The sequence below is a fragment of the Mastacembelus armatus genome, chromosome 5, assembly GCF_900324485.2.
Source record: "Mastacembelus armatus chromosome 5, fMasArm1.2, whole genome shotgun sequence".
NCBI lineage: Eukaryota > Metazoa > Chordata > Actinopteri > Synbranchiformes > Mastacembelidae > Mastacembelus > Mastacembelus armatus.
The window spans coordinates 5,869,719-5,895,653 of NC_046637.1; the positions used below are offsets into that span (position 1 = coordinate 5,869,719).

The following is a 25,935-nucleotide window of genomic DNA, read 5'->3' on the forward strand; positions in this document are numbered from 1 at the left end:
CATATATTTCTAGGTTTTTAGAAGTGTTTAATGATACCTTGAAAGCAGTGTTTCATTCTCGAGAGAATCAAGGATCTTTGGAGTTAAAAACAAATGTTTCTCTTTTCTCTTTCAGAATGATGTGAAGATCACAGGAGAACAAGACTGCACTTCAACTCATCCTTTTCAGCAAAATCCTGCTCCTTGCTAAAACACAATTCCTGGTGTTTTGTCTGAGGTCTGTATTTTTTGGAGCCCTGTGAGGATGGGAACATGCTTGGATAAAGGATGGACTTACTGTGGCCTCACTAAAGGTCACACTCCTCTAATAGTCATGTCATGGCCCCTGGCTCTGTGGCTATTGATTCTGATCTCTGTGAATCAAAAGATGACTGTTGGACAAACTCTGAACACCTTCCAATCAGAGAGGAGGGAGTGGCCACTGAACCACCTGACTGTGCATCAGTCCACTGGAGCTCTGTATGTCGGAGCTGTTAACAGAATCTACAAGTTGTCGGCTAATCTAACCCTTTTGGTGTCCCATGATACAGGGCCTGAGTTTGACAACAAAGCATGTTATCCTCCACTGATTGTCCAGCCATGCTCTGAGCCTCTGGCCTCTACTGACAATGTTAACAAACTGTTGCTCATCGACTACTCTCACAACCGGCTTCTGGCCTGTGGCAGCCTCTACCAGGGTGTGTGCAAGCTGATGAGGTTGGATGACCTGTTCATCCTTGTGGAACCCACACATAAGAAAGAACACTACTTGTCCAGTGATAACCAGACAGGCACAATGTATGGAGTTGTTGTGCCCTCACAGGGTCAGGATGCCACTCTGTACATTGGTACAGCTGTTGGAGGGAAGCAGGACTACTTCCCAACTATATCAAGCCGCAAGCTTCCTCATGACCCAGAATCCTCTGCCATGCTGGACTATGAGCTTCACACTGACTTTGTTTCATCTCTCATCAAAATCCCCTCTGACACACTGGCTCTTGTCCCACACTTTGACATCTACTACATCTATGGCTTTGCTAGTGGCAGCTTCGTCTACTTCATGACAGTCCAGCCAGAGACTCCAGAGAACGGGATGCCCGCAGGCGGCTCCCCCGGTGACCTGTTTTACACCTCTCGCATTATTCGTCTCTGCAAAGGTGACAAGAAGTTCCACTCCTATGTGTCGCTTCCTGTGGGATGTGTACACAGAGGCGAGGAGTACCGACTGCTGCAGGCTGCTTACCTGTCCAAGGCTGGCAGAGTTCTGGCAAAGTCACTCAACATCAGCACTCAGGAGGATGTGCTCTTTGCTGTGTTCTCCAAGGGACAGAAGCAGTACCACGACCCTCCAGATCACTCCGCTCTCTGCATCTTCACAATCCAAGACATCAATACACGCATCAAAGAGCGACTGCAGTCCTGCTACCAGGGAGAAGGAAACTTGGAGCTGCACTGGTTACTGGGAAAGGATGTGCAGTGTACCAAAGCGGTAGGTGAACTATAGAGATGTTGCAGACATTTGCATAAACCCACACAAATAGACCTATAAGAATCCACTAAGCAATATTCCTCTAGAGTTACTGAAAGTTTTCTCTTTGAGTATCCACATCCATGATTGCCTATCAGCCTAAATAGGCAGCCTGTGCTGATGGCACCATTCAGGTTTACAGGATCCCACAAGAGCAGAAGAGCTGTAAGAGATTATTTCCACAATGCTAATCAGAGGAGTTTTGTATGGAACTTCGATTTTATTCAGGGGTTTTGGGCACTGACTCCCGCCTTCTTCTCCTCCCCTTTCTCTCCCCATCTCTTTCCTTCTGCTCTTGTTGTCAGCAGTGTCCAAACCCTTTGAGACGTGTTCTTGATCTTGAGAAAAGGACTGTCTGTAAATGTTCAAGTCTGTGCCTTTGTGAAAGTTATAATTCTCCAATAATGAGTGGCTTTCATGGCAACAAGTTGAAAGTGAACCATGAAAACAATCATATTGACCACAGCCATCACTCTGGTCATTACCAACATCTACGTTAATGAGCTATCAAATAAATAAGATGTAATGTTATTCATAAAAGCAACAAAGGGAGGAAAGAGGTCTATAATTCAATAATTAACTCTCAATGTGTAGTCAACCGAAGTGCGTTATATCTAAAATGGACTGCAAATGAGAAACAGTGGTTCAGTTTGTTAAGATGTCATTAGATACTGTGTTTCCTTGGTAATACAATTAATTAGTCAGTGTGAAAGATCAATAACCAAGAGTTACTAAAGATGCACTGTTAAGGGAATTTTGATATCCGAAATGTTCAGAAACTTATGACAAGATTTTTTGCCTTATCTTTACTTGAAGTTCAAAATTTCCAAAAAGTACATTAAGTAGATTTTGAGAAATTTCACTGGATAAGTGAAGTACACTTAAAGCACTGAAGTCATTAGGATTAAATCCTCTCCACAACATGGAAACCTGCATCAAATTCATGACTGTCCATCCAATTCATGAAGAAACATTCAAAGTCCATGGGGACCATGAACATTTGTATAAAATTTCATGGCAGTCTAAACCATACTAATTATGTCCTGTTGGTTGCTAGACCAACCAACACTGGTTACACCTCTAGCAAGCAGTATTAATTAATTCATAAAGCAGTATTAATTCATCACCAATAAATCCATTATCGTTTCTGATGCTCAGTTCCAGAGGATATTACCTATTCGGCAGAAGAATTTTAGGGATTTTGCAAGATGGGGAACTGATAAGACAAATGATAAATATTCACATGTACAATATTTACAGGTAGGTTCAAAAGAAACAAGTACAAATACTACTCTTGCTAGTCAGATAGAAATAGTTCATTTTTCTTGTATGTTCTTGCACCTGGAGGCCAGGTGCAAAAAAAGACAGTGGAGGGTGTGGCGAGATATAAAAGTTTTTTTTATGTCGAATTCACCTTACTGATTGCACTCAGTAAAGATCAGGAACAGCGTTTGATCGAAGCACAGCAAGAGCTATTATGTGGATAAGTAGGGGATGGGAAAATTCAATTAGCTGGCCTAAAAAAGTACATTTACATGCCAAGTGAAAGGAAATTAACAAAGGTTTGAGGTGCAGGTTAGTATATGTAACAGGACTTTTTAACATACAGCTCTCTTTGATGCTTAATCAAAATCTGACATCTCTTGGACTGTGTGTGATGTGAGATCAAGCGATCTAAAAATCACAGAAACGTGCAAAATACACAGCATTTCTTGTGTTTGCCATCAGCAATTAGTCTGCTCCACAAATTTGCCCGCTGTGAGGCATGTTGATAAACACAGAAGCCCAAACCCTTTTGAAGTAACCATTTTAAACCTTGAAAATTGTGCACCTAATGCATGTTAGGCTTACCACAAGTCAGTTTGAGTTCTCTTCTTATATTCACGTGTGTCTACAGTGATCTCAGTCATTTTTTGGCTCCCACTTGGACTCTTACCTTCCTCTCATTACCTCAACCTCCCCTACTTGTATGTGTCGTTCTCACTCCTCCTGCCTTTCATTCTCTCCCCCTATTCTATCCCTCCTCCTTCACCTCCCCTAAAAAATAAGCACACACACACACACACACACACACACACACACAGACAGACACCTCTCTGCCTTCATGCGCTTAACGCTAACTTTAACATCACCCTCACACCAATCTGATCTGTCTTTCTTTCTATGCAGCCTGTTCCCATTGACGATCACTTCTGTGGCCTGGATATAAACCAGCCCCTGGGGGGTTCCCAGCTGGTGTCAGGTCGGACTGTGTACACCGAGAGCAGTGACAGACTGACCTCTGTCACCTCCTACGTTTACAACGGACACAGTGTGGTCTTCCTGGGCACCAGAAATGGACAACTGAAAAAGGTGAGAACATGTCACACTGACAGTTGCTGGTGAGCATGAGAGGTTTTCATTTTTTATTTCTGTGTATAAGTTGTGGGTATACTCATTTAATTCCCTACATCACCTTATAGGATTTTGCCAAACTGTGTGTAACATAATTCAGCGGTTGTCCATGAGGAATATATCACTGAGATACATCACCCACAGCTGTTTTTGTGTCGCACCACTGTGGCACATTTATGTAATAATTATCTTTAATCCATTAACGCTAATTAACACAATAATCTGTTCAATTAATGATATAATTAGCATAACTTGTTATGTATAATATATCATGGTGATTATGGCAGGACATTATGTGGCTGAACAAAGGTGAAGTAATCATGCAGCACTACATCTTGTGCTTCAGCCTTTGGACGGAGGAACAAATTGATGTAAATCTCCATCCATGACTACTTGAGCCAAAACTGAAGCATGTTCCTTCACTTCCTTTGTATTAGCTGAAAATAACATCATGGTGCTTTAGTGTTGTTTTACAGAGTCCTGGTGGACTTTTGGTTACAGTTTGAGCATTACTTAAATGATCACTTCACTGTCTTTAAGTGTTTGACGTGAATTGTTACATATTTTATAGACGCCATTGTATGTATTCTCTTAACTTATAGGCAGGTTAGAATACCCTACTAAGTCTTTCTCCTGATGAGGCACAGGAAAAATATAATAACTTCTTAGTATGAAGTACTTTGTTAACAATTTTGGGTTTTCCTTGTTGAAAGTTTCATATATTGTGAAAATTATTTCCGTGGTTTCAAAGGTTCAAAGAGTAACTTAGTTATTTCTTTATTTAAAATGATATTTTTTCATAATGTCAAAAAACCCAATAATTAGACCATTCATTTATTCTACCACATTTGCCTATATATTTCAACAATGACACTGCCTTTCCTCTGGGCCACAAACTTCAGTGGTGTCCAAAATCTATTCAAAACAGTTTCGGAAGAACACTGAGTCACAGTGTTCACACTGTTCTTCAACACAATAAGCAAAGACACTGCAGTTTATTTTAGGTCATCCCACAAGCACTGCTCTGTTGCCTTACGTACCCAGTTGCACATTAAATCAGCTGCTGAAAGTTGTGCACAAAAAAAAAGCACTTTTTTTTGCCCATTTGAATAACATTTGCTAAAAAATATGGTGCCCAGCTGTTTTTAAGGAAATTACTCAATCTTTTGTAATCTGATTTTAAAGACTGGTGTCAATAGGTACAAATGAGCTTTGGGCTGAGAGAGGCTGGGGAATTCCAAAAGCATTAAGAGACTGACTAATGCATTGTTGGTTTTGGAATCTACTTTATGTACAGTAGCATGCCCTATGCCAACCCCACAGTATATGCAGTGACCTAATTTTCAGTAGTTCATGAAATTCATTTGAAATGTCTACTGTAACAATATATTGTCAAGTCTTTATAAGGCTCCTTCTTTGATCTAACTGGATTGACTGGGTAGCACCGCGGGCTCTGCTTACTGCACAGTTGTACGGCATGCAGCTGACTGAGGCAATGTGTGAGAGGACTGTTGTGACATTAGCCTGAGGGCGTCAGTCTTATGAGGAGCAATCTGTCAGACACACAACACACATGGGTCCAGACTGGGAGCACAGATAACATCATTGCAACTCTTCCATTGGATGAGCCGCTGGGAAAAAAGACAAGATAGCCTGACAAAAAGAAACTGAGACAAACGGGGTGACAAAGACAGAAGAATGGGGCCTTGGGGAGAAGACAGAAATAACAGATAAAGAGGTAGAAATACAGATTTTACATGAGAATAAGAAAGATGTATAGATTTAGAAAGAAAGAGAAGGAAAAGGTGTGTTCTGCATATGTCGAAGACGTGAACAGTAAATCTGGGTGAGTATAGCAGGAAATCCATCACTACTGCTTTAAGTGCTGAGTGTGTAAAGGCCAAAGTTTGTCATTACACTGACAGTATGTGCAGCCAAGATTCAGACTCCCAGGAGCCTCTTAAGATCACAGGGTCACATCTCCAATCCTATTCCATCACCCCTAAATGGACAGGCTGAGCGGAAATGGGGCATGACAATAAACGCCATCAGCGGATCATTGCGGCAGGAGGGCCATTGCAAAGGTCAGGCCTACCACAGAAAGGGTGTAATCAGGGTGAAAGGTGGCAGGATAGTCTCTTCATCCAGGCTACGAGTAGCATATGGATGTGCCCAACAGTGTCTCCTGATCTGGCTACTCCTCTTCTAGATTTAATAGGAGACATCTACCATCACCTGCCTCAGTTTTGTTGCCTTAGGTAGTTGATTTTAGTTGATCCTGTGGACTAAGTACAAAGGTTTTTTACACTTTGCATAATATACACTGTTGAGGTGAATCCAGGTAAAAGTCATTATCTCTCACTGATCCTTATTCAAATCTATTCCTATCTCAAGGCAGGAGGTGCAGGCAGATGCAACTTTCAGTGGCACGGATGGCACAGTTTCCATTTGTTAGCAAAATGCTAGTGGGACCCAGTGAGGGCAAGATTAGCATTTCAGTCAGTGCAGTCACATCAAGGTTTAATCCATTTACTATGCATTTGAGTTTGGTGGTAAGGCTCTGCTCACATGATTTATTCTGTGGCTATTTTGTGGAGAACAGTTTTATAAAAATAATAACTCTATCTATCCATCCTTCATAAAATCAGACAAACACTCACACTCATACTCACACCTATGGGCAATGTGTTTGGACTGTGGGAGGAAGCTGGAGTACCCAGAGAGAATACATGCAGACACGGGAGAACACAGAACACAGACAATCCCAGAGTTAATTGCGGTTTGAACACAACATCATGTTGCTGTGAGGCAACTGTAACCACTAACCACTGCACTGCCCTGTGTGTGTCTATTCAAGTACATGGGAATATATATCAAAAGAAACATTCAAAACTCAGATAAAGGATTGAATGTACTGAATCATCAACACTTCTGTCTCAGCGGTACCGTATGTACCTTTTCTGTTAAAAACTTACTAAAAGACTGCAAAAGAGACAGAAACACAATAACTCTAGCAGGGAGATGGTTGCTGAGCTATTAACATTATAAACAACTTTTAACTAGGCCTTGTTTTGTACTGAATTGAAAGAAACTGATTTTATGACAGAGTGAGACCGATGGCAGTAGGCTGCAGATATTCCAGAGCAGTTCTATAACACTGTAACACAATGTAAAGTGCAAAGTGCTTATTGATGTGAGTTTGAATGATGAACTAAGCATTTATCTTTAAAAAATGACTGAATTACAGTCACTGCCTCCAAAGCTCATAAACATACAGAACAAAAATGTTCCAAATCAACAAAGATATTCATTATTTACAGTAAGAAGGAGTTGCAACTGGTGAAGCAGCAAGGACATAGTCCTTGGTGTTAAGCTGGTTTTAAATTTACTATAGGCATTTAATGAAAGTTCTACAACTAGGACAAAGTTTTTGATTTATAGTTCAGCATCCGGTTTCACTTGCTGATAGCAGCACAACAACATTAGATAAAGGTACATAATCAGAGTGGACAGTATTCCTGATGGTAGCTGCTTGCATTATACATTAGGACAAAACAAAACACGAGACCTCTGCCCTACTGTTACCATGCCTAAATAGTTTTGTTCACTGTAACGAGTGATGAGAGACAGAATTCAGGTTTGCAGTGGAAATGCTTCTGCTAGATATTGCTAACAGAAAAGCAGAACATTACTGCGACTACTCAATAATAAAACATGTATACATACGCATTTTAATGACATGTATTCATACACATTTAAAATTACTGCACCTGTCAGACCTGCTGTGAGGATCTATTGCAGATTTCAATATTTGGCTATAAAAGTAATGCACTTTCAGACAGGACTTAGATATGTAGAGTATCTCTCATGGTCCCCAAACAAATATTTTAGATTTCTTTATATTTCATTTCTTTTTCTGTGGGAAGAACAGGAGATTTTTGTCTCTACGCTACTGTAAGAACCCAGCAAACAAACTGTAGAATGACATTATACATTTGCTTACCCTGTGGCTGTGTCAAACACATAACAGGTGCTGAGTGGAATTGATTTTCTGAGGAAATGTTTCTGCAGAGCATATTAATGCTCAGAAGGACTACAGTGGCATACAGAGTGAAACTGGATGCTTCCCTGACATAGTGAGTGTATTAGGAACATTGTGCAACTCAATACCAAGATGTTCCTAGATTCTAGTAATATTGTGTATATCCCAGGTCTTTAACTGATGCATCATAAATCTGATCCCTTCAGTTGCCTCAACCCTGATTTTAAGCAAGCCACCGATGCCTTTACTGTTCGATCACTGTAAAAGAACTACTTCAGTGCTGGTATGTATAATCTGGAGGATGCACACACTGTAAACTGAACATGGTGCAGTGTGGAAACAAAATAAAAACAGACCAGTACATTGCCTCAGTGGCCACAGGTTCTTGGCAGAAACATTTCCCTAGAAATGGTTGAAAATGTTAAGCTTGCAGCAAATAAAGTCTTAGGCAAATACTCTCATGAGCAAATAGTGAATTCATTATGGCTTATTGAGCGTTGATCGGGTGGGGAAATTCTCCAGTGCATGGCTAAATGACTTGGACTTCTCAAAGTCACGGTTTCTAAAAGGGGCCAGGAAGGGGGGATTTGGTGATTGAGATCATTAGAATGGAGTTTTAGAGGAGGGGAGGGGCGCTGGCAGAGAAGGTGTGTTTGAGGCTAAATTGAAAGGATTTTTATAACTGCATGAAGGGAGCTGGACCTCAGGCTAAATGTCTTCAGAGCAAATCGCTTTTAAATGGTATTAAGAGAGGCAATTTTGTGATATCACAGAAAGGAGTTAAACTTTCTGCTCTTCCTGACTGCAGTTTTATTTAGCAGCTCCATCTCTCTTTCTTCTTGCTTTGTCCTCTCTTTTTTTCCCTCCTGCTTAGTCACACAAATGGAAACACACTAGAGGACTGTGACTGCATTGCGGTGAGGAAAATGAAGACCATACGGGTGCCATGAATTGTTCCACTGTCCCCCTCCCACAGCTTTTGTTGGTGGGCCATGGGAACATGACAAACAATGGGAATGATTGGAGGGACAGGGGCTGTATGGAGGAGGACAGGAAACAGAGAACAGGAAACCATGTCCTCAAGGAGAGAGAAAAGAAGTGAACACGCAGAGACTGAGAGGAGACTGTGGTCAAGTTGTAGAAATCGTGGTATGAACATCTGGAAGCTGGCCATGCAGCTGAACATTAGTGAGAATAGAAAATTTGGCCGCTGCAAACAAAAGGCTCAACAGATAGTAACCCTCAAAAACATACATGCACACAAACTCACACTCTATGACCTCTCTTCCAACCCACATGGTAATTGCATTTAGGTATGGGCACTTGCCTACATACAACATATCCAGTGGCTGTGATCAATACTTATCTCTGTGTGAGTGTAGTTAATATGATGGCTGAATGATTAGTCATGTCTTGTAATACACATCTCTACCTCAGTGACCCAGCCCTCCCCTAAACGCTCTTTGTTTTCATTAGCAGCTCAGCTCTATTCTAAGCTTCACCTCATTAGCATTCACAGAGCTGTGATGGCTACATGGACTAATCAATGCCCCCTCTCTTCAGCTGTCATCCACGATTGGACCATATGCACAGCCACTCAACCTTTAAGGTGGCCAGTTGTCCAGCCCTTATGTCATGCATGGCCCATGTCACAATATTGGGTCAACCCTGTGAGCGTCCTTCTGTGCCCACTTAGTCTTGGCATGTATTTTCATTGTGCCTTTTTCCAGTGCAATGGAAGATTTATGTGTGGTTTCCTCCCCAATTGTAACTTCTTTACTTTTGGTGGTTTTATATGAAAATCAACAGTTTCCTTTAAATCAGGGCTTTACATGCAGGAGGACACATTGCTTTTCCAAAAAATCTCAAATCAAATCAAATCAAATCAAATCAACCACTACTCAAATCAAGACTAGTTTGTTGCAGAAGAACCAATCGAACCGTGCATGGTTCAAGTGGGACAGATCGGTCTTCAGGGATTGACCTTGTCAGAGTGACAGACTGGGCTTGAATGGTTGAACAAGTGCTCCTTGCCTCCTGGGTCATCACCCATATGTTTAAGTTAGATGGGTAAATTTGGAGGGCAAAGACCAACTGGCTACATATGGGCAAATCTTTTTAAGATTGGATGGCTGTAAACATACTAATCATCTGGATTACAAGATTTCCCAATCTACAGTGGAAAAATTAGTTCAGGACCATTTGTGTGTACAGTATACACCATGAAAAAAATTCACCTCCTGAAATGAATCTGAGAAACAATCTCAGAATAAATACTCACAGGAGAGACATTTTGGTGAATGTCTTGCTCGAGCAAGGTCTGGGAGCTTTACAAGAGAGCCAACCCGGCTCAAGCCAAGTGACATCTTAGAAGTCTGGATTTTTTGTTTTCTTTGGCTCACACAGGATGAGAGTTCAGCCAAGCATTTAAGATGCAAACCCAGCCATGAGAAAGGAAGGCTGTTTTCGTTAAAAGCACATGGGCTCAGGTTGCATACAGTATATGTAGAACTATACTGAGCTGGGTTGTTTATATCCATCACAGGTTCTGCAAGGGAATTTCAGCAGCAGGAAGGATATTGCTTTTTTTGGCTGAAATATTATTCCTGGGTTAAATACATATCCTCATCAACTGTGAGTCACTGGGAAGACAGAATGAAATGACAAGCTAACTGAGGACATATGAACATGTGGTATTAATGGCAAAGCACTTCTGTTACATGGCATGGACCACATGGAGAGAACACACTTGAAATTTAAGGAGGTTTCCTGAGGTTTTAGAAAATATGGAGTCACTGATGTTGAGCTTAAATTGATGTCCTGATTACTTCAATAAGCCACATTTACACTTGTCACATCATTCATCTTCGGTGAGATCAGGAAAGCTTTTAGCAAAGTGTAAAAGCAACCGTGAAGCATTCAAGGTAAACTAAGATCTGATTGATGGAGTCTGCTAAAAAGAAGATGGAGAGCAACCAGTATGTGATCTGGCTAACAGCAACACATACTGCAAACAGTACAGTCAAAGTATAAGTTGGTCCTAATATTGGACTCTGGTTTCTTGCATATTAGTGTTCCTGATTTTCTGCAATTAATGACAGTGTAATGATCGAAACAACATTCATGCAATTTAGAACTACAAGCTTAATACGCAATAAACAAGAATGAGTGGTTAGTGTGTAAGCATGTTTGTATGCAAGTATATATGTGTCTTTGCATTCTGTGTGTGTGTGTGTGTGTGTGTGTGTAGCTTTGTGTGTCATTTCCTACAAGCAGGCTCATTATAAAACCAATTAAACCCACCTTACTCTCATTATGGAGCTGTGGAGCTTAAGGAGAGATTGAGGACCTGTTTTACTCCCAGGTGGATACTGCCTGGTCAGCCCTGTTTTAAATGACACCGCAAAACCATTTTTAAATCTGCTGAAATCAAAGACTGAATCGGTCATGATGGATCAGTATTGGTCTGAGCTCATCCCTGCTCCCCTGGTCCTGGGTCAACCTCATCATCCAAACTAAAAACAGGCTCAGTATCTGTCCTCTAGATGATTGTTTTAGTTTTTTTTAAATTCATGGTTTGGCCACAGAAATGCTTACATGTTCTGGTGTATATCTATGTTATTTATGAAATGAGAACTGTGGGAAAAAAGCAATATAAACTAGGTCCATTACTGTGTGGGACTGTTGTATGGGAGAAAAGGATTAGGGTAAGTAGGAAGAGAAGGAATAGTAAGAGCAACAGAAAAGATAGGGCAAGAGAAAGAACAGACAATGAACGAGAGTGAAAGAAGCTTAGCTCTGACACAAATCTGTCTCTGAAACAACTATTTAAAGGACTGGCTTGTGTACGCTGCGGAGGTAATGACACTGACCAGTGAGAGAAAAACTGTGTTCTCTTATCATTTGAAATCAACAGATGATCCCATGTGACTACTGTGCTCATTAGTTTGGACTTTTTTTTGGTAAAAATGACACCCCACCCTTCCCTGCATCGCACAGTATTTACACTTCCACCCAACACACACGCGTTTAGACACATTTTTTCCCTCCCTTCTTCATTCTTGATGGAGATGACAGTGAGAGAGGCACAGCTGCCTCAAAGGTGGAGGCATGATAGATTGATAAAGTTTTGATGCCCAAGGGATCCAATCATGTAATCAGTTTGTATTGATTGACTGTCCCCATTGAGAGGCTGCAGAGGTTCTGCCATCATGTGTGTGAGCTAGACCTGGCACACATTCAAAACTGTCTTCAGTGAAATTAGATTGGGTGGCAGGTCATGTAAGTCCATGTTTTAAGAGGCATGAAGAGAAGACTGGCACAATCGCATGCCAGACATTTTGCAACACTTCCACAATTCCCTGCTCCAGCTACTCATTATCTTGAATTTATTTTAATTATTATGACTGAGAAATGAATTCAGCTTTACTGTAATTGCATCACATGGTTAATGATCCAATCTTGCTGGAATTTAAATAATGCTTCAACCTGGGTTTGCATAGATAATGAGTATTTTTTTTTCTCTAGCTATCAAGTTTATTCACACTTTGCTCTCTGAGCTGAAGCTCTTCTGACATATTTCTGTATATGATGCAATTCACATCATTCCTGCACCAATGACAAAAATGTTCTTAATAGGACATAACAAAGGCATTTTTGTGAAATAAAGAATTTAAGAAGCACTGCTTAGTTTCTGTGGTGTGAAACACAATAGGCGATGGTTATGGAATATAAACCAGCCAAATGAGGTTTGTTTTTGTGGTAAATAGAACATTAACAACACTTCCTTTTGTAGGGAGTACTAGAAACGGGTAGCTTATAATGATAAAATTTAAGGGGTGTTCAGCTCACTCTCATCTTTACAAGCATTTTCACATCTTCACAAAGCTGCCTTTCGACGGCTTTAACATCACTAAGCCACTTATTACAAAGACAGACCTGCTTATTTGTTTGCTCAACAGCAGCAGAGCACCGTGTTGGCAGGGGTGAGAAAAGAGAATCAAAAACCCTTCACCAGTGGGCATCTCTTCTCTATGCTTACATTTAATGAGCCCCACAAGACAGCTGTCTGAAAGTCATTCCAAAGTCAAATTAAGGCTGAGCTCACTAAGCACATTTCAAAACTCAGCTGTGTCACAGCTATAAACTCAGGAGATGGATCTGGGTCGGTGTTGCGCTGGCCAGTAGGACTACTGATTGAGAGGCAGTAGATCCATCTTCCTTTCCACTTTTCTCAATTTCACCTTTATAAAAAATGTAGTTACATTCACTAATGAAGACTCTTTTTGAGCTACTGCATCCCATCAGAAGTCAAGAATGTGTTGGATGCAAAACACATAGCAAGTACCTTCACTGCAATCACTCACACCCAGCTTATTGTGTAAGCTCTCTGTTCCACAGACATTCATCAGAGCATAAACTACAGCAACACAAAAAGCAGCACGTGGTCTACTAGAAAACTACAGGAAAGTGTCAGGTGAAAAACTGATGAATTTGGTGGACACTTAAGAAATAGTCTTGCTGTCTGAGAGATAGAGAAGATCAACATAAATGTCTCTGCATCAAAAAAATCAAAACAAAAAAACAAACAGCTATGTGCTGTTGTTAGGCTAGCATTGACTTAGTACAAAACTACAGAGGGTGACCGACATGAAAGGTGCTTTAAACAACTAAAGCTTTATTTGCACATTATATGAGAAGTTATGTACTGGATTCGTTTGCTGACCAACAGTCTGGCACCTCGACTCTATGCAGCATCTCTAAAATCCTGTACTCATGTTTAGATCACTGTGCTTAGACAGTGTCCTCCCTCTGAACAAAATCTGACAAATTTCTGGCCTGCTAGTTAACGAGAACAAGTTCAAAACTGCTGGAAAACGCATTCTTACTTTTTTTAAGCTAGCAGTTCCCCCTACTTCAAGTCTTTAACTTGAGTTCGGGTAAACGCATTGTGGATCTCCTGGAATAAATTCACATTGATCTCATGTAATTAAAACACTTATGTACAGTATGTACAATAAATAAATGCCCTGAAAGTGAAATAATAACTTTGGAAGTTTTTTTCTTGTCTTGGTTACATCTAGCCTAAATACTGCATGAACCTGTGGTTTATTTACAGGAGGAAACTATGAGCAGTAGTTTGAATGTATTCATTTAAAATATATATTTTTTTGTATATGATTGATGAATATGCTGTGTCGTCTCAAATAAGCAGCTTTTTGTTATGACCTAATGTTCTAATTTATTGCTATACTGGAAGAAAGCTTATTTACATAACCAGATGAGTCCATTTCTTAAAATACGACAAAATGTAAAAGGCTTATATCAAAGGACATTTAGAATTGTTGGAAACTCTGGAGAAATAGACTAACATGAATAGTTTTCTCATTTTTGCTTCATAATTTACTGAAATGACCAGAAACACTTGATATTGTGCACTCCCACAACATGATTCCCATCATTAAGTATTATAACCACTTTTAATTTCAGGGCACTGCTTTTTTCTTGGAAAATGTAAATAATATATTGTCATTACTCCAAGGACAAGTGGGAGCTTCTCTATGCAACACAAAGTGATATAGACTGCAGAAGAGGACATGGACATATGAATCTGCAAATGCACAGTCGTCATTCAGTCACTGTGTCCTGTAGCATGGTGCTCACTGTCTCTGTCTGTCTGTGTCTCTGCAGATCAGGGTGGACGGTCCTTTGGACACCGGAGTGTTGTACGAGACAGTGACTGTGATGAAGGACAGCAGCCCCATCCTCCGGGACATGGCCTTCTCCCTCGATAGGAACTCGCTCTATGTCATGTCTGTCAGTCAGGTGAGGAAATGCTTTCATTTCGCTGCAGCTGTTGGGAGAAATGCTGAGCGGCAGATATAGTGAATAGTGAGACCGTTTTTCAGGTGGAAGCTCCTGTGTTGGAAGACCGTTTGACATGCTGAAGTGTCCTTGAGTGAGATATTTTATGGGTAGCATAAAATTTGGAGTCAAAAGGTTTACTTGACATAAAAAAGTACAAGAATGTTTTTACGATCGGTTAGTGGAAACTGTAGTGAACAAAGAGAAACAAATAATATATTGTACTTTGGCACAAACTAATTAGTAATTATTATTAAGTAATTCCTATTTCTTAAAGATATGTTTGGATCCAATTTATCAGGATATTGTAAATAGAAACTTTGGTCTTTGGCACACAGAGAAACTAGCATTTCTATTAGCATTAGCATGACTGTGTACAGCTCAGGAATTAGCAGTAACACTATATCAAAAGAATTAAGTTATGACAAATTAATGCTAATTTGGAATTCTATCAGATGATTATAACTCATCCCAAAAACCCAATGTGGTAAGTCTAATACTTACAAACTGTATGTTTACAATAGGGATTGTTATGAATGTAGGCGTGCAAGGGGATGGACCACTGTACTAATTACTTAGCCATGCGAATTGACTTACAGCAAACACATCTTTTGTACACAACACACACATCCCATAAAAAACCATTAGCGTCTTTTTTTCTATGTGGCTGCATCCCCCTCGTCTGCTCCTCACTTGGCCTGGCATCACAGAGGCGAGCAGTTGTTGTTGTTGTTGGACGATATTCTCTGCACTCATTGGAGATAAGAGTGAACAGTGGTAATCACTTTCAACTCCCATCAAGTGATTATTCTGGCGCGGCTGCATGGTACTGTGAAATGGGATTAGGTTTCAGTGAGGCCAAAACAAAAAGCCCCTATCACTGCTCTCAGTCGTCTTCTGACTGCTGGAATGTATTGCGCCAGAGTCACAGGACAGAGAGGCAAAGGGCAGTGTGGCATTTGGAGTCATGTCAGTTATTTCAGAGCGGCTCCAAACTCTTTTGTGGAAGCTTAAAAAACAGTTTGAAAACCTATGAAAGCTTCAGGTTTAAGAGAACAAAGGACGTTTTCTGAGGAAGTGAGGGAGAACAGAGATAGTATTGTGTTGGGAACTACTGTCTTCTAAAACAAATCAAGGCAGTGCTTCCTTCTGTGTGATAGACTGGAAGAGACAGGGCATCACTTATTGATGAGTTCTGGTCGTTCAAGGAGAGACACGTGCTTCCTTCAAGGAGATAGCCAGCTTCTCTTTTCAGTTTGCCTCCAGTGATACGTAACACCCAAGCTAGAACCAAACCCATCTTGGCGAGTCATTTTTTTCTCAATATTAGAACAGCTTTGTTTTTGTAGCCCTGAGGAGCTCGGAACAGAGTAAAGCCTTCCTCTTTCTGTCTTTGTCTCCATCTTTGCCCAGCTTTCCCTGCAGATTTTCCTGCAGCTCGGGAAAGGAATCCTCCAGGGAGAGGGGTTCACTCAGATTTCACACATTTCCAGTAGATCCCAAAGATGAGCGATTTTGGGATTCCTGGGAGCCAAACAGTACAGGAATAATGTGGAATGAGGAGCAAGGCACAGATTTGGCTGAGATCAGCCGACCCTTGTGGAATAACAATGAGCTTCTCTGTCTCCTGCCGAGTGAAACATGCAGGGTTAGCATGATGATGAAGAGTGAGGAGAGAAAACAGGGAATCAGTGTGTATGTGTGAGGATATGTGTGTATCTGTCTGCACCAAAACATCATTTGGGAACCATTATTGAAATAAAGAAAAATCTCCACAGCATTTAATCTTTTTTTCACACTGTGTGCCTTTAGTTTGATCATTTCTAAGAATAGAAATACTTAGTATCCAAACACACAATAACCTCACTGCGTGTCACTCGTCTGTCTGTGAATTGATGGTTAAGACTTTAAACCTTAGAGAAGGGGGGAGAACTGCTGCAGGGTTTTTCCAGGGCAATCTTTCAAAGTGCCACTCTGTAAAATGTAAAATCTTTGCTTTAAAACTCACCCATCCACTTTGTTTCTCTCTACCTCTGTCTATCTCCCCTCTCTGTATGTGAGTATGGTGGTTCCCAGCCTTTTTTGTCTGCGGTACCTCCACAGCTCTATCAGATAAGCAAGAGTACTGCTTTACCAGCACCATCTGTCATTTTCCAAATTGTGTTCTTTTGAATAGACATCGAAGCCTTTATTGTAGACAAAAAAGAGAGATGATGGCAATGAGAAAGAAAGCTGCAACAAAAGTCCCTAATTGGATTCAAAACAATTGCATCACAGTTCATGGTCAGCATTTAAAGTCATGAGTAACTCCGAGGTTTGGTCAAGGTTGCACTATACTATAACCTCTTAGAGAGGCAGAAACTGGACACTACAACCACCTCTATTTCATCCATCTACTGTAATTTAGCTTCTCTGCTCACTTGCTAGCTGGTTTCATCCTTAACACAAGTATCTGTTTTTATCTTATCACATTAATTCTTACAAAGTAGCTGACCTAATAAAATACGTTCCTATACCCCCAAGGAACTCCGGAAAGATTGTTTGGAATCACTATTGTACAGTAGGTGTGATTAACAGGATATTAGAAAGTGAAAATGCAATAAGACAGTAAAGTAACACAAAGGGTGTTTTAAAATAAAAATTCTCACTACTGTATATCCTGAAGCGGGTTAACTGTGCTACATAAGAGTCAGCAGGACTTTCAATCATAAAATTGCAGAAATCAGTTTCAAAATATCACACAACTGTAGTTTTGTTAAAGTCTTGTGTATCATGTTGCACAAGTTTAAGTCCAAGCAGGAGCACATATACATACAATGATTTTAAATAGACAGCAGTCTATGTTATAAGTGAAGTTGAAATGTTGATGTTCAGTCTGGATATTTATTTTGTCATTACAATTTGCCTAAAATAAAATGTTTGTTCTTCCATGAAAAACAATGACATAAATAAATTAATATTAATAAAATGGTTTAAAATTTTCTAAAAATTTGAATACTGATTTTTAAAAAATTACAACATTAGTCATACAGTCACATGAGGGCCGTGGCTCTTCAAGGCCAGGATGTAGGCTTATAGCAGTGCAGAAGTCTACAGGCCCATTTGATACCATTCAGAAGTTCCAGTAAATCCAGATGAAAGTTTTAAAGTGATAACCAACTGGTAAGATGAAAATGCTGGGCATTATGTATGTGGCATCCCACATGTTGTGAAGAGGTAAAGGTTATGTAATTCCTAAAGCTGGAAAAGTGGACGTGATCGTCATCTGGCACTGCAGTGTTACAATGCTGAGAATATCCTCCACACTAAGACTTCACCTCTTAGGAACAGTGGATTCTCATTGGTTTTTCACTGTTTGCTTTAAATGATCAGTTTTTCCTGAGGAAGTTGTCTCAGAAAAGACAAGACAAACAAAAGCTTGATGAGAGATATTAAATACGGTCATGAATGATTTATGAGGCACCTAGAGTACACTGAACTGAGTATGAAGGCTAAATTCGGTGCTCTAACAATGACAGGACGAAGAAATTGCATATACCAATATGTGTTGTACTGTGAAGTGAAATCATTCAAATATAAACTTTTAATGAAAAACAGCACTCTCTGTTTTAAAGATTACACAATTTATCACTATCACCGAATGTATGACTGCCCGGTAATTCAATTTCAAGTAATTCCATTTAGACTTGACTATTAAAGTCAGAGTTAAATGTAAAGATCACCCCTGTATCATTACACTTACATAATGCTGACGTTCACTGGCTTAAACACATTAACTCTACGCACCATTGAACTCAGACAGCTCAACACAGAAACACAGTTGGTTTCTCCTTTGTCACTTAGATCCACGAATGTCTCGATAAATGCTAACTTTGTTTTGACTGTCGGACAAGATTTGATTCAGTTTGAATTTCTGAGGCCAAGTACAGAATAGCAAGGACTAGGGTTTCTTGGCAGTCCTGTGATTAAGATATATTAGGCATACCATTTAACAGAAAACCGTGCACATTCAGGAAAGGATCAGTTATACCCTTCTCTTTCTCTCCACATATTGCACTTGCATCCCAACTGACACTACCTAATTAAGAGAGGAAAAAAAAAAAGAACACCATACAGCGTGATTTACAGACAGCTACACTGATTGGTTAATTCACGTGCTAAGCTGCTATCATTTTAGGATCTTACAAACATAAATCCGAAGGATTCAACATGCTGTGTTCCAGTTCAGATTGGTCCACTAAACAAATCAATTCTGATGTGCAGCAGGAGCTTCACATTTCATTCTCAGCTGAAAGCAGAAGATCCATAGTTCTTTCCTTAGAAAGGTCACACTGCCGAATGGACAAAGACCAACTTTGTTAGTTTAGATGTGCTCCAATCCACAATACTTCGTGGATGATTCCTACAGTATCAGATATGAACTTAGAGACCTCAAAATCATTTTGCTAATGGAATGCACCAAATGGGCTCTGAGCTGCTGGAAAAAGGAAAGTTATTTCGTAAGGAGCGGCAGATAATCCATTTTGCCTACACAGACCTGAAAGAGCACCACTTATGCTATCAAGACACCGGAGACACTCTAATCCATAATCCACTCTTCATTTGTGATTGCTTACATCAGGAAATTGCTTGCATCATACGTCCAGACCTAGAATAATAAAGTATAAAACAGCCAGGCTTAGGCTGCAGCTCTAGCCTGGTTTTGTATGCAGGGCTGGTGCTGGCTGGGCAACAGCAGCGACGCACAGCAGCTAATGGAGAGCTTCTGCTTTGTCAGACATTCACACATGGAAGAGGTGGTTGTAGCAGAGTGTGTGGTTGTCTGTGTGTCTGTGTGCATCAACCTATACCTATACTGTATCCTTACAGGACAATTACTATTGCAGATCTCTCCAAATTACCATGCTGTAATGGAGATCAAGAATGTTCTTTTTCAAATCTTATAAAAAAAAAAACATGCTGCAAAAAAAAAAATCTCAAATAGATGTGGCATTTCATTTTCTTTCCACCGAGACACACACACACACACACACACACACCCTCACACACACACACACACACACACACACACACACACACACACACACACACACAAATCAGACAGTTCCTCATGTGAGCAGAAAAAATACTCCTTGTTACAAAAAGTAGAAAAAGGGTTTGTTTTCCACTGGGATGTTATACTGTGTAGCTTAGTCTTCCATATATTGCAAAACAGACAACATGGTGAAATGGGATTTGGTCTCTCATCAGAAATGCTTATTATTTCATCAGAACATTTGGGTACTACAACTTCACTGACCTTATTTTCATCCAATAGTAGCCAATTTTAACTTCTGTCACAGAAAGAGTTGGAAACCTTAATCAAAAGAATGATATTCATTCATTAAACAAAAGGAGTGTTAAAATCTGAGGATGTGCAGGTCATATCTGTCCTTATTTAGTCTTCTCTGGATTATAGGTGCATTTTTAAATTGTTTATTACTTTTATTCTATTGTGCTTTGTATATGTAGCATCTCAATTTTGAATCTCTTCTGAACTACATGTATATAGTTTCGTTTTGCAGGATATAGCTACATATTTACTGCAGTTTTTAAGATGTCAGTTGTACAGCTTGTGTTCGATATGATGAGTTCCCTGTATTGCACCTGTGAACTGTTCTCCTTATTACAAGGAAAGCATAATGATACACTAGCTAAAATCCTTTCCATTTTAAATAAATTCTGAAAAATTAGGCTTTAGCTTTCTCTGGAGTTATTTATTTATTTATTTTTTTTTGATGACAGAAGCAACAAAGAATTCAGCTGCACCTTATTTCTGTTTTTAAAAAATGAGCTGGCATATCTAGAAGAGTAAATACAGTGGGTGCTCCTATGTGGCAGGATAGTTTATGTTAAACTTAATGTTGCAGAACTAATTACATATGTTAAACTAAGGTACAGTAGCTGCAAAACCAGGGTGCTTAATACGCATAAAGAGATTCAGATCAGTTATCTTAATAAAAGAATATATTTTAATGGCCTTAAAAATATAAAGTGTATGATATAGATCAATGTCTAGAACAAACAGCCTGACGTTCTTGTGAAGTTTCCCATCCTGTAAGTGTCTAAAGATGCCTGTCTTGTCCATGTCCAGCAGCTTAAAAATGCTAAAAAAAAAAACCTAACACATCTTGCTAATATGACATGCAAACAGAAATGAATGCTGTTTTTATTTTCACTTTTGAATGGCATTTGAACTTTTTGTCTTGTTTTGATAATTTACCTGTGTATCTTTCTTTCACATGTGGTATTACACAGTTTAAGCCTCCCTGTCATTGTTCTGCTTCAGGTGGCCCAGGTCCCTGTGGAGGCATGTGAACAGTACAGTACATGTGCAGAGTGTCTGAGCTCTGGTGACCCCCACTGTGGCTGGTGTGTCCTCTATAACATGTGAGTCTGCTCCCTTTATTTTTTTCCCATGCTCATATACACATCACATCCAAGGGACTAAAACCACAATATTATTTACCCAGAAAGCTCACAGAAATCTATAAATAATTCTTAGCACATGGTCAAATGATTTGTTAAATATGACAGATTTATTGTACTCCCTGGAATTCACCATTATAAACAGCTGGTGGGACAAAGAAAACCAGGAAGCGATTGTTGGACAGTGCAACTACTCGTAAATAGCACTATTTAGGACAGCAGAAACTGCATGCCCATCAGATTTTATAGTCTGTCAGGCAAGAGGATGACTGGTGCTAATGGAGGAGTGAGGGATTAGCCTTGCAGTCGCAGTGGGGGTACAAACTGGACCTCCATATCCCTGGGGAACATTTTGGACCTGACAGTGCAAGCTTATCTCTTCCATCTTAATTATGTGACCCCCAGGTTAGATTGCATAATACCCTGATATGGGGATTCAGGAGATTAAAACCCTGTGTTTCTGAACCAGCCCTTGTGTTTGACGCCGACCTCAGCGAGAGATTTACTCCTGTCTCGTCGTATAACGTCTGCATTTCTGCTTGCAATATCAGCATCATTTAAATTGCAGCTCTCAGTTTTACCAATGCCAATGAATTGACAAGAAAAAAAATTGTTTTCTTTTTAATCTAAATTACCTTATTGAACAGTTTTTCCTTTTTTTCCCCAGAGTGCTGACTTTGTCTGCAAGTCCTATTACACTGTTTATTTAAATAAATGCCTTATACTTATCACTGAATAGATAGGCTGCTATTCCCTTAAGTAACCCAAAGTGAATCATGATCCCTCACACTGCAGAATGAGGCTACTTTATTTTTCTATGTAATAAATCCAGAAGGGTGTCTTTTTGTAGTCTCTGAACAACTCTCACAGTGTCATGTAGATGCTTTCAGGATTCACTTTCCCCCCCTGCCACAGTTCACTAAAGAACCTATCTGACAGAGTGCACAGGGGGGCGTAACTAAACATGAAAAAAGCCTGAAGGAAAAGGGAACAAATGGCTCCATCAGACAAAACATGTTAAATAAAAGAGGCAAAATAAAAGGCAATGAAATACAGTCTGAGATAAAAGGCTTTTTTTTTTTTTTTTGAGGCACTTCAGTTGATGAGTGGTCAGAAGGTGACTGTCTATACTCCTGTGGCACTGGCCCGCCTCAAGGAGCCCAGCCAGCACCAGTTATCAATGAGTTTTCATTCTGATTTTGTACTGTGTTGTAATTACAGCACAGGCCTCAGTGCTCTTTGAGCTCTCTCACGAGGTGCCACCCCCTCAGCATTATCTAAGATTGTATTAAATACTGTTTCCTCTCACTGCGCACATTACACATTTAAAAGAAAGACAGGATGTTGTGCAGCCACACTACTCTCTGAGTTTACTATTATGATTTAACTTTACAGCTGAGAAACTTATTCTTTTAAAGACTGCATTTATGCATTTATGCCTGTTACTATCTGTGGAGTCCAAACCTCTATCTCAACAACAAAGAGCATTTCTAAAGCTGGGCAAGTTTCATTTTAATCCTGTCTATCCTTTGCAATAACTTGCCTTACTTTTACTTCACACTTCTTTTTAACAAGATTATTTTAAGGTCACACTATGCTGCTGAACCTTTCACTTCTTACTTTTAATTGCCTGTTGGGATCTAGGATTTGAAGCTTACACTCCTTTTGCACTCAACGTAATTTGCTTTGCAGAAAAGAACAGCAAAAATGTACAAAATAGGAGACTGACAGCCACGCACAGCAGATAGGCATGGACTGGCTGTCGAGAAGTTCAGAAGTTTTCCCAGTGGACCAATCTGTCTCAGCGTGTGAGGGCCAGACATTATACAGCCTATACAGATAGTCAATAGACCATCGTAGCTGCAGTAACATGGATAGTGCAGCCTGTAAATAGTAGTAAAGGCTTTAGCCATCACAAATGCACATTATATGCACTGGGCAGTTCACTGCTAAACAAAACATGAACAGAAAGAGGAAACCTGCAGTCACTATTAGAGAACAGGAAAAGCAGAAAAAGGCAGATGCCATCAAGTGAGCAAGAGACAAACAAACCAAAAACAGCCTGCTGTTCGTGTTGACACAAAGTGTAGTGAATAGAGGAGTGAGTTGTGAAGTGATTGTTACATTAATCCAGGTTTCTCTGTTTTTCTGTATACACAAATATAGAAAACTAGGAATCAGCTTACATATTAGCCTAATGAAAACTGTATAGAAATGAGCAGACTGTGTTTTGTTAATGATCTGTCAATCAATAAACTTGTGACAGTTTCAGTTTGACACATCATTTTGCTTGACAGCAAATTCACAGGCTGCTCTTTGCAGCCATTGCACCCCTGGCAACATAAACCCGTAACCTACAGTCTATGTTTGGTAAAGTAAAACCTTTTGTGTCAACTGTTTTAGAAATATTTTTACATTGGTATATGAGATATATTCACCATATTGTATGATGTGATGCAATGAGAAGTTATGATTCAGACATGGTATTCATAAGTTTTGTTTGCAGGCTGTTTATGTACAAATGAGGTAAGACTCCACAGCCATGCCAGCAGCTCTATGAAGATATATACTAAATGCTAATGTCAGAATTCAGCTGAATTTTGGACAGACTGAATTTTTGATGGTCCACCAGTGATGGTGCTGTCCTTAGTCTGGACCAAAGCGCTGAATATTACCACAGACAGACACAAAACTAGCAGGGCTAAAAATCAAACTTACAGTTAAAGAGTTTGCTGACCACATTTCATCATTAAACCTGCTGCACTTTAATTATGAGTTTCTGTCACTCCATAGGTGCTCAAGGAGGGATCGGTGTCACAGGGCGGAGGAGACCTTCCATTTTGCCACTGACATTGACCGCTGTGTGAAGGTTATCACTCACCCAGACAGCATTGCTGTGTCAGCACACAGCGTCCCTGTGAGTCTGCTTATCATTCCACCTATCACTGCACTGTCACTCCACTCACAGTGCCAATGTTTATGAGCAATCGCTGTGAGTGGCCTTGTACAGCCACATGTACAACAAGTGTAAGCCTGGGAGAGAAGATTAGTTTTGTGAGTGGCAAAAGGAATCTGACTTTCTTCCTGTATGGCAGCCACTCTATTTCTTTCAGTTTAAACATATGTACAGTGGGATGAGAGGCAAATGTGAAGAAAAAATTAGGTGGGAGTTGTTTTTGGAGCATGGAGCTACTCTGTCTGCATCGCTCATGAATCTGCCAAGAGGTTGATAACAATTCAAAAGCTTGATTCAACCATTTTTGTACAGCAGCCAAACACACAGAGCAGTGACATGCAGTAAGCACTAATATACATTAAGGAGTAGTTTGGCATTTTGTGAAAAACACAAAAAAATCTTAAATATGAAGCTGGTGCCAAGATATGGGTAGCTTAATATAAAGACTGGAAATGGGGAGAATCAGCTAGCCTGTCACTGTCCAAATGCCACTATATGTCAGAATACATTTCATGGTCAGGAACAGTAATTTCTAGGACTCATTATTTTTACACTTCAGCTACTGGTGCCATGAAACAAAGACATAGAACATGTTAATAGCTGAACTTTAGAAATGCAGATCGGAACCAAACTAGTACATATAGTAAATTTGTTATGTATTACTGTCAAAGCACTGTGGCACTGTACATTAATCAATGCAACAGGCCAGTCTCAAGTGGGGTACATTAAGTCTCCTCCCTCTGCTTTCTTTTAGCTTCTGCTGGAAGTGAATAATGTTCCAGACCTTTCTGCTGGAATCACCTGCTCATTTGGTCAGCAGGCCCAAGTGGATGGCCATGTCAAAGGGAACAGGGTTATGTGTCTGTCCCCAGCTGGGAAGGAGGTCCCTCAGATACCAGAGGGACAAGGTAAGCAAACATTAGCTCTAAAAATCTAAAAAGTATTATACCGGATGTTGCCAATGTCAGGAGAGAAACCTTCAAATATCCACATTTCAAACACGAGCCAAAACAGCCCTCTTTTCAGACTGACCACCTTGCAGTTTTTGTTCATTTAAAGAATTTGACATGTACCAATGAGCTGTTAAATTTCTTTTGAACATTTACAGAAATCCTCAAACTGAATTTTTTGACTGAAGGTTTCTCTAGACAACAGCAATATGCCCTTGCAGAGACGCAGACTCCAGGTGGCTTTCAGAAGTGTGATAAAAATATTAACACTGTTTCTTATTTTGACCTCTGCATTTTGCTCACTGTTTTCATACGTTCAACTTGTCCTTTTTCGTCTCTCATTGCTTTTTCATGCCGTTCTGGCTCACTCTCATACACCCTCTCACATATGTTTTCATTTCCTCTCCACCTCCTTTCATTCATTTTCTTTCTCTGTCCTTTGCTCTGTTAGACTGGGCTGGTGTAGAGCTTCGTCTGAACTCAAAGGAGACAGGTCAAATGATCGCCAGCACGGAGGTGAAGTTCTACAACTGCAGCACACATCAAACGTGAGTCTAGCTGCCACCACCCCCACTCTCTGATTTGTTCAGTAGATAGTAGAGAATGACTTAATTTAGGGCAATGATGTTCTGATGCTCACAACCTCACTTAAGAGCAGGCTGTTAGATAACCTCTGAGTTCAATTTATCTGTCAGGTTTAATTTAAATCAACATGATGCATTTGCCATGGCCTGTTTGTTTCGAGTTTCAAGCT

General features: G+C 40.0%; 1 protein-coding gene across 2 annotated transcripts in view; it reads left to right on the forward strand.

Moving 5' to 3' along the window:
- Positions 1-244: 244 nt before the first annotated feature.
- Positions 245-25,935, forward strand: part of LOC113130203 (plexin-A2-like) — a 55,983-nt gene continuing 30,292 nt past the window's right edge. The window contains exons 1-7 of one of the 2 annotated variants that reach the window (XM_026306611.1): positions 245-1,468; positions 3,677-3,859; positions 14,634-14,768; positions 21,136-21,236; positions 24,069-24,192; positions 24,986-25,139; positions 25,633-25,729. In XM_026306611.1, the coding sequence (XP_026162396.1) occupies positions 245-1,468; positions 3,677-3,859; positions 14,634-14,768; positions 21,136-21,236; positions 24,069-24,192; positions 24,986-25,139; positions 25,633-25,729 (2,018 nt within the window). The remainder of the gene's footprint in view (positions 1,469-3,676; positions 3,860-14,633; positions 14,769-21,135; positions 21,237-24,068; positions 24,193-24,985; positions 25,140-25,632; positions 25,730-25,935) is intronic. The other variant, XM_026306612.1, reaches the window with a different exon arrangement.